At 32.5% G+C, this 10,378-nt stretch overlaps 1 protein-coding gene across 1 annotated transcript; it reads left to right on the forward strand.

The window, feature by feature from the left end:
- The first annotated feature begins 431 nt into the window (after nt 1-431).
- On the forward strand, nt 432-3,628 carry LOC149538305 (zinc transporter 11-like). Its single transcript, XM_089799687.1, has 4 exons — nt 432-1,336; nt 1,431-1,486; nt 2,528-2,642; nt 2,808-3,628. The coding sequence occupies exons 1-4, from the start codon at nt 865-867 to the stop codon at nt 3,203-3,205; spliced, it is 1,041 nt and encodes a 346-aa protein (XP_089655813.1). The 5' UTR covers nt 432-864; the 3' UTR covers nt 3,206-3,628.
- Nucleotides 3,629-10,378: the final 6,750 nt, after the last annotated feature.

The following is a 10,378-nucleotide window of genomic DNA, read 5'->3' on the forward strand; positions in this document are numbered from 1 at the left end:
TTTTATAGTTTTAGAGACTTAATATGAATATTGACAATCATATATTTTATATTTTAGATAAAAGAAGTATACAATATGGACAACTATGACATCAAGATACATATTTTTTTATTTTAATTGTATCATATTTCATATGTCATAAATTAAATTGATTATTTTCTATATATCTTATTTGTATTCACAAAATCAATGTTTATCTGTTGATATTATTATTTGTAAGCCATCACAATTCTATAAATAATAGTCAACCATATAAAACATAAAACTAGTTTTTATTCTACATCAGACTATAAATAACACAAATTTATTTATATAGTAGTATTGATAAGATTAAATTGAATCAAATGAATAAATAAACACTCTATTTTTTCCTATTATATCTATGTTTTGAAAAAATAACTATAAACAATATATTCTCTATTTATATTCTCGCAATACTAGTGCCTTTGGTTTACTAGTGAAGTTGAATGGCTCACAATGAACCCACCAAGGATCAAGTCTTCTTGCTGAGTGCAAGGCCATAGACATCATAAGAATGAGGCCGGAATCGTGCCCGCCCGTTTAATAAACATATCATTTCGTCGCTTTCTATGTAGACTGTGCAGAGATAATAGTGACAAAACCTATTTTAATGGATTCTGTACATCATCGATTGTCCGTTTCTGACAAGTTCGGCAGACGGAATCATGCAAATATGCAATCGGAACCAAATTATTTATGCTTTAGCAGGTAGTAATCCAGTAAATGAAGGTCCCATTGAGCAAACAGGAAAACTGAAATCCTGTCCTCTGAATCAGTGTAGAGAAGCAGGGTTAACCTAATCAAAATACTTATAAGCTTTGCAAACAAGAAATATTTGGAGCCATGGCTACAAAAAAAATGTCCATAAAATGTCTTGTGATTATGGTTGTGGGCTTACTATTTCCACTGATTGTAGCCCACGGAGGCTCTGGATCAGCCAATGAGCAGAATGGGGATACAAAGCCAAATTTAAGAGCAAAATCTCTGATTCTGGCAAAAATCTGGTGTCTCATTATTGTTTTCATTGTGACTTTTGCTGGAGGAATATCTCCCGCTTTTTTCAAGTGGAATCAGATGTTTATTTCGCTGGGAACCCGATTTGCAGGAGGGGTTTTCTTGGGGACGGCGTTGATGCATTTCTTAAAGGATTCTGCGGAAACATTCAAAGATTTGACGAAAAAAGAGTATCCCTTTGCGTTTATGCTCTGTACTGCGGGGTATTTGCTTACAATGCTGGGTGACCTAGTTGTCGCTTGGGTTAATGGCAGAATAGAAGTTATTCCTGTGCAGGCACCTCTTCCCCTGCAAACAATAGGTGGGACTGTAGTTTTTATTCTCGTTGCTTACAGATCTGTTGCCCTTTATTATTTGCGGATGTCTTAACAATTTACTAAAATTTGTACTTCCAGATGTAGGTCAAGGAGAATCCCCTGTGCGTAACAGGGACAGGACGCTCAATTCTCAGGTCAGTTGAGCACGAACTAGGTTTTTCTGTGTAATTTCATGAAATTTTCGGTTAGGGCAACTTCTTTGGCTTGACAGAACTTTTGGCAGACTGAGCATGTAAGTGGACCTTTAAATTCAACTGATTGACCTTTTACACAATACTGTAATTGCTCTTGCACCTACAATGAACTGGTCAAAATGGTCAAATAGCTCAGTTGGAAGAGAATTTTAGAGCAATTGGAAGGTCTTAAGTTCAAGTCCTATCTAAAATAAAAGAGAGAGTTCAAAGCGTGAATGTCATATCAGATGATAGTAGATTTTCACAATCCAGATGAAATAATATTAATATCAGAAGTCCACTAATTGAACATATAATATCCCAGCCAAATCAGAAGATGATGTTAGATTTTTACAAATCCAGAAGAAATAACAGTCATATCAGAAGTCCAGTAATTGAACATATAATATCCCAGCTAAATCAGAAGCCGCAGTAACTCAATATATGATCTAATGTTCAAAACAGAAGCCCCTGTAACTCAGCCCATGACATCAGAAACTTACAGGTATATGTTGTAAACTTATAATATCAGAATCAGATCGGAAGCTCAGTAGTGAATTTGGTATTGGAGTCAAATTAGGAATAGTATAACACAAGATATGATGCACAATATCAGTTTTTGGTTTCAATGCTAAAAATTAGTATACAATCAAAACTAAAAAGTTTTTCGATTTGATACTAAAGAATATTACACAATCAAAACTAAAAGTTTATTGATGTTGATATTTAGCATTTTAATAAATTGTCTGATCACATTTGTCCAGAACCAAATTAGAAGCCCCAGTAACTCAACATATGAAATCGGAATCGAAACAGGAGCCCGATATCAACTAATGATATTAGACTAAAATCAAAAACCCCAAATAAATCCAGGTACTCAACATGTAATATCCAAATCAGACCAGAAACCCCAAATATGCAGTGTTCAAGGTCATTGCAATTCCATATGAACTGTACAACTCATCAATCGGTTGGTTCGTGCTGTGTGATTATTTGAATCAGGAAGGGAAGGGGAAGGCACCAACAGATTGTTCAGCTTCATTGGGAGACAGTCTATTGCTGATTTTGGCACTCTGTTTTCATTCTCTCTTCGAAGGAATCTCAATAGGGGTTGCAGGCAAATTCTCTTCTCCTTTGTCATAGTTTGAAGTAGAATTTTGGGCTTAAATTTTCCATATGCTGAACATAAATTCTATAACGAAAGTTGCACTGTCTTGAAAGATTTTTATCTCTGTGTTCTGTTTTTCTTGTGTATAATTGAAGGAGCCGATTTGTGACACAGAAACGGAGGCACAAACATGGAAAGCGTTATGGACAGTGTCTCTGCATAAGGTATTTGCAGCAATTGCAATGGGTGTAGCACTGTTGCAATTGATTCCCGAGAGGCCATTGTTGTCCACAGCCGCATATTCCTTCGCATTTGCCATATCCTCCCCAATCGGTGTTACCATCGGGATTCTAATCGATGCCACCACAACGGGACGCCTGGCAGATTGGGTTTTTGCAATTGCAATGGGTTTGGCCTGCGGAGTATTTATTTACGTTGCTGTAAACCATCTTCTCAGCCAAAAACACCATGCCCCTCAAAATCATGAGAGCTCAACTGACAGACCATTTTATAGCTATATGGCTGTTGTTTTTGGTTCTGGATTGATTGCAGTGGTAATGATTTGGGATTAGAGAACAAATCAAACTTCAAACACAATGATTTAGTGACTACTCTTTTTATGTTTACCAATTCTGCTGCTGTTTGCGCTGTATGAATGCTTCTCTGTTGAATGAACGTATGAAGGCCATAGGGCTGACAGATTGTACATTAGGGAATCGTTTAGAACATTAAGACTCTTCAAAAAGACTATTCAAAAGTTGCAAGAGACCTTTGCCCACAATTGCTTTGGTTGTGCAGAGGATTGTTTCAGATCTGATGCTCCTCAGTAATTTCATCTCCATCTACCCTGTGATGTGGAAATTTACTTCAGCTTCGCACTCTTGTTGTAGCTGGTAAGTTTTAGTTAATGCAAACTTGTAAAATGTCTACTGTCTTTCCTATTTTAAAGAATTTAAGCAGACTCTGGAAATTGTAATTGCCGTTATTCGTTTCAATTTTTTCTTGTTAACAACCAATCCAATTTCTTTTAAATATAAATGTGTATTTAAGTAATTTAAATTATTAATCATTTAATAAGTTTTTAAATTATTAATTAAAAAAAGCTTTGTTAGATGGAAGATCTTTATAATTTTCAATTTTAAACTTTTATTTTAGAAGTTTTAATCTGAATAAGTGGAATATTCTATTTGAGGATGCACTTTTTGTATTCACACTGAATATCAATTTTAACATAAAGTTCATATTAAAACCCTAAATTAAATATAACATATCTATAATGATTAAAAATTAGAAATCATTATATTTTAACTTTTTAATTTATCTTTTGTAAATATGTGTTTTACTTAGTCCACAATAGTATTTTTTCACATTTATGCTTTAAAAACACTCTAAGGAAATCTATCATGATTGAAAATCCTGAAATCAGCACTGTTTTACTTTACAGCTTTCACTTTCTCGAATATATGGTTAACTTACTCCAATAAAGTATTTGTCCTATTTTCTAACCTGGATCCGACGGCTCTATATTGTATTGGTCTTATACAAGTTAGATGATTGGTTAATGACTTAATTTTACTTCGGATAATGAATGATTGGGATGCAAAATTATCTTATACTATTTTAGTCACATATGTATTTTATTATTTTATTTGAAATAATTAAAAGTTGTATGCTATTGGGCATGTAATGATTACAGTAAGATTTATGCTTTTCTAAAGCGGTGGCTAATAATATTATTATTAAGTAATAATGTTTCTAAATTTTAGATTAGGTCACTAATATTTTATAATTTGGATAATGCATAGATTAGTATTGTATAATATAGGTAATATATCGATTTGAATGAAAGAGAAATCAAAAGTATCTTATGAACAAAATTATGTTATAATTGAAATTATTTTTAAATATATATTGATTAGTAGATATGTAAATGCATATGTGTAGCACATGTATAACATTGAAAGAACAAAGACAAATAATAGCTCCATCATATAGATGATCACGTGTGAGTAGACTATCTAAACTATGAAATAAAATAAACTACTTTTGAAAAAACTTTTTACTCATATATATATATATATATATATATATATATATATATATATATATATATATACATCACAACAAGAATTTCAAAAATTATAGAAATATACACAATAAAGACAATATTTAACTATAAATGAGTAAAAAAGAACACTTCCATTGTTAAACTACAACTATTTATTGGATGTTTCTCACAAATTAAAATGTTATAAGGTTTATTGTCCATGTTTTTAAATAATTGAATCCAAGAATCTTAAAGCTAGTTGCATTTTCTTATGTATGCTCTATACATGACACATCATTTACATTGTTGGCATAGTGTCATAACTCATACTAATGTACTACATATGCTTTGGACTTAGGTATCTATTAAGTCAAAATTATAACTCTAGGATAGCCTTGGGGATCACTCAATATTTCTATATGTGCTAAACTATATCTCAGACATACTTGCAAGTCTAAGATCTGGACAATGCTCTCGATAGTTTGCCTAATGTTGTTAGAACAATTTGTTTGCCTGGTATCTCAAGTGAAGACTACTGCTCCAAAAAAGAAGATGAAAGTAGAAATATCTCATTACTTTTCAGGCAATATGTACTTCGCTATAGAGTGCATGTAACCCAAAATGAGAGCCTTTATGGATTCACATCAACTTCAAAATCCCCATTTTAAGGCTTCTCATCTAAATTATTCCAACTGTCTAATTCTTTGATATTCTCCTCACTCTAACTCAATTGTGCTAAAAAATGTAGTCATTTCAATCAATATTGCTCATGTGTTGCACAATGTCAATTGTCATTATGACAAAATCAATGGTCCTTCATCCTTCACCATATTGTTGTAGGATAATTCTTAGGAAAAATCATTCTTTCATCATCCTAATTGTTAGGACATAATGTCACCTCTTACATTCCTTTAATTTCTACCCATGAGTGATTGTATAGGCTATGAAAGGAATGAGTGTAGTGCCTACCCCTAGTTTGCTTTATTTCATATTGTTGAACTCTCTTAGGCCAATTTTCATGCTTATGTGATTTGATTAGTGATACTTGGTTACTTGATTAGTTGATATTGTTTACTATGTAACTATGTACTACATATGCCATGGACTTAAGTATCTATTGAGTCATAATTACAACTCTAGGATAGCTTGAGAATCACATAATTTTTCTACACATGCTAAACTATATCTCAAGCGTACTTGCATCTCTAAGATTTGGACATTGCTCTTGGTATTTTGCCTAATGTTGTTAGAGCAATTTGTTTGCCTAGTATCTCAAGAAAAGACTAATGCTCCAAAAAAGAAGATGAAAGTGGAAATATCTCATTAGTTTTTAGGCAATATGTACTTCACTATAGAGTGCATGAAACCCAAAATGGAAGCCTTTATGAATTCATATCAACTTCAAAATCCCCATTTTTAGGCTTCTCACCTAAATTATTCCAAATGTCCAATTCTTTGGTATTCTCCTCATTATAACTCAATTGTGATAAAAAAATATAGTCATTGCAATCAATATTGCTCATGTCTTGGACAATGTCATTTCTATTATGATAAAATTAATGACTTCTTCCCTCACCATATTATTGTAGGATAATTCTTAGGAAATCTCATTCTTTCATCACTATGATTGTTAGGACATAATATCACCTCATTTGTTCCTTTAATTTATACCCATGAGTGATTGTATAGACTAAGGATGTGAATGAGTGTAGTGCTAAGGATGAAAAGCATATTACATATGAATATAACCCTTTTAGCTTTACTAACTTCTTCAAGTTTGTTTCCTTCCACAATTGACTTCTCATTTTTTGTCAATAGCCAATATCCTAGACCCATGCATAGTAGATGTGTATTCATCTTCTCTTTTTATCTATCATAGTTAACTCCATTGAACTCATAACTTTATTTCCTGAGATGACTCATCATTGATCTCCTTGAGTTGTTAAGTTTTTCCTTCAAGGACCTAATACTCTGATACCAATTGTTAGAAAGTAAAGTCCACCAAGATAACTTGGAGGGGGTGATTAGTTATCAGATCAATATAGCTTTTATCAACCTTATTAAACCTTAAACATGCAGTCAATATAATCAACAACCATAAGAAGATACAAATACACAATAACACTAGATATGTTAACTAGGGAAACCCTTGATCAGAGGCTAAACCTTGGTGGCGATGGTACCCACAAAATGATGTACTATTATATAAGTTTCGTTTAAGAGGATGACTCTATTAGGAGCCAATGAAATACATTCAATACATATCAGCCCTTGTTAGGAGACTTTGAATCCCTGATAGGAGATTCCAAACCTATTAGGAGTTGTAGAAGGTAGATGGACTTGCTATCCGAATATATTTCGGGGAAAGAACACTAAATTCATTGTCTAACTAGCCTGTGTATCATTCATTTCAAAATAATAGAAATGTAATTGATCTAAAAAATTGAACTCTTTCTCTATCCTTTTACTATGCCACTATCACACCAAATACTTCCTAGATCTCAATAGCAGATCTCCAACTTCACATCACCATGATCCCTTCGATCTCTTATTCAGATTTACCAACTTTGTATATTACTTGTTGGAAACTACGATTGAACTTATTATTTTGTTGGAATTGATGTCAAATCTATTGATGAGACATATTGTTATCTGATCTAAATGTCTTATCTATTTGATTGATGAAGAGGATTTGAGAAATTTCTCATAACAAAAGCACCTAGAACAAAGGTTGAGTTATGAAAAGGAAGCTACAATGGACATTTTATTATTTAGACTTTGACAAGATGATTTGATTGTTTATACCATGAAAAAATGTGATGAGGTTGACAAGTGCATGAGGTTGACCAAGCAATAGAGTAAAGGATTAAGGAATTTTGAAGTAGATGCCAAGTGATGCTAGTGTTAATGAAGCTACTGTAAGTACCAAGAAAAATTAGTTTTGTTCAAGAACCAATATTGACTGAGTGACAGTGTTGATGCTAAGCTAGAAACTCCATAACAATCAAGAAATTTAGTGATGAAGGAGTGTTAGAACTTAATATTGGCCAAGGAACAAAATTTTGATTGATTGCAAGGCATAATGATTTCCAGCTGACTTAGTTGATTTCCTAGGATATGGAAAGCATATTGAAGATAAGGGTTGATGCACTGGATCATTTAATTCAAGGAGAGGATTAGATAAGATACCTAATGAATGATTTTTATGAAGTTTCTAGAAAAAAATGGAGATGAACAAATACAATGAATCTATTAGATTGGATCATAAACCCTACAATCTATGATGATTGTGAAAACGATAAAAGACCATAATTATCTATCTAAGGAGGCACATAGGAAAACTAAATAAGTGTGTGAAGTGTGAAACACAAAGAAGAAAAAAGAATAGAGAAGTTGTGTGTGTTCAAAGGTTTCTAGTAAGATGGAAGAAAGTTGTTGCAGTTGAACGGTTTCCAAGAAAATCAAGGACCAAAATGACAAGGAAGGCTTATCAGGGATTCAACACATGAACGAAACATAGATCTAAAATTGCAAAGTGAGTTGTAATTATACAGATCAAACCCCTTTTTTTTTTCTTTTCTTTTTCTCTTTCTAATCATTGTAAATTTTTTGTATTGAAATCCTTTTAATCAAAGGTTGACCTAACAGTCATTAAGGACTTAACAAGTTTGTGTAAATCCTTTAACTAGGTGACATTCTAATGGAATGTTCTAAATTCCTTTGACAAGGCCACTCCTAATAGGATGATTAAATCCTTCTACCAAGTCACATTTAACAGTGTGTATTGGAAACTTTAATAGGATTGGTTCCTAATAGGGCTCACTTCAGAAGAGTGAAAAAGTGGTCACATGTTGTTGGTGGTTTTCCCCAAATTGGGTTTCCTCATTAAATCCTAGTGTCAAACTTGTGTTGAATGTTTTTATGGTCTTTTATATTTCAAATGTTTACATTCAACAAGTCTATTATTTTAGGAGAGTAAACTACTAGTTAACATTGTTATTCAGTTTACAGTAGAGACTAAGCAATAGGACAAACAAAACCTATTTAATATTTAAGTTTTTTATTGTTCAGACTTTGAGTAACTAACCACCCCCCACACCCCTCCCCCGATTTATTCTAAACATTCTAACAATTGGTATTAGAGCAATTGGTTCTTATAAAGATAATTTTTAAGTTACTGGAAGCTAAAGATCATGACTCACAAAAGAGAGGTACCAAAGCTGAACAAGGAGAAATTTAATCCTGCATGGAAAATGATGATGATGCTACACATATCCAATATTAGTGATGCTGCAATAAAATTTGTGGATAATGAATATGTGAAGATACAACCATTCCTTTGACTTCTCAACAACTTAAAGAAAAAACCAGAACACAATCAAGAAATGTTGGAGGTTATTTAACCCCTAATTGGGCAAAAAAAAATGTGGAAAAAACTAAAGATCATATGTGGAGGAGATGACACTGTCTTAAGAGCCAAATTAGAGATCCTAAGAGATAAATTTGACGAGATGAAAATGAAAAAAGGTGAGAATATAGTACAATATTATACATGAATCAAGGAGGTTGTCAATGCTATTCGAGGTGAAAATGAAAAGATTGAAGATGAAAAGGTAATAAGAAAGATACGAGGACTCTACTTCATATGTATGCCATTTGGTTTTCTACAATAGAAGAGCTAAAATGCACTCCACGTAACAAATTAACTTTCGAAGGAGTGATTGGTAGACTTACTACTTTTGAGATTTCTAATTTTGATAATTACACACATGGTACCATTGATTATTCTTTTGAGTTACAACTGGTTCTTAGCAAAAGAAAAGACAAACATGTGAAGAGTGATAGAGACACTTTTGATGATGAACTTGATGAACTTGAAGCACATATTGCAAAAAGATTTGGAAGAGATAGAGGTAAATACAAAGGTAAACTACCTATAATTTGTTTTTCATGGAACACGGTTGGTCATATTGCTACAAGATGTGTGATAGGGAAGAAAAGGATGAGAGAAAGGAAAGAAAGTACAATGGAAGGAGAGATGACCGAAACTACAAGAAGAACGAGGATGAAAAAGGTGAGAAATATTGTTACATTGTTTCAGAAGAAACTGACAATGAATTTGAAAGTAATGATGATGAAGTTGTTTATGTTTCTATGAAAGAAGATTCTAATGAAGATGAGAAAAAATCTTTAATTTCATAAGTGAACAAAAGTGACAGATGGATAATTGATAGTGGTTTCTCTAATCACATGATTGGTGATAGAAACAAATTTTAGGACATTGGACCATATAAGTGTGGCTATATTAAATTTGGTAATGATATTCCATGTATTGTGAAAATGAAGTGGACTATTCAATTGACTATCAAAATCAAGTTTGACAATGTTTACTAGGTGGAAGGACTTAACTATAATCCATTGAGTGTTTCACAGTTAAACAAATCAAGATATAGAGTTGAATTCCATCACAAAAAGACCAAGATATAGATGCTAATGACAAGCTAATTGGAAGAGGTGATCAAACAAAAGGTAACTTGTTCTATCTAGATTTATCTAATGAGACAAGCTTGTTTACACAATGAGAAGATGTTTGGTTATGGCAGAAAAGGTTATGTCATGTTAATTTTGACAATTTTTTGAGATTCAATAAAATGAAGAAAGTAAGAGGGTTGCCAAAATTGAAGAAGCCTAACAATGC

Source organism: Cupressus sempervirens, chromosome 9 (assembly GCF_028749045.1).
Source record: "Cupressus sempervirens isolate cs-2001-9-10 chromosome 9, ASM2874904v1, whole genome shotgun sequence".
NCBI classification, from domain to species: domain Eukaryota; kingdom Viridiplantae; phylum Streptophyta; class Pinopsida; order Cupressales; family Cupressaceae; genus Cupressus; species Cupressus sempervirens.

Coding starts and splice junctions, on each gene's coding strand:
- LOC149538305 (XM_089799687.1), top strand. CDS start 865: ATGGCTACAAAAAAAATGTCCATAAAATGTCTTGTGATTATGGTTGTG. Junction 1,337..1,430: donor TCTTCCCCTGCAAACAATAG/GTGGGACTGTAG, acceptor TTGTACTTCCAG/ATGTAGGTCAAGGAGAATCC. Junction 2,643..2,807: donor AATCTCAATAGGGGTTGCAG/GCAAATTCTCTT, acceptor TTTGTGACACAG/AAACGGAGGCACAAACATGG.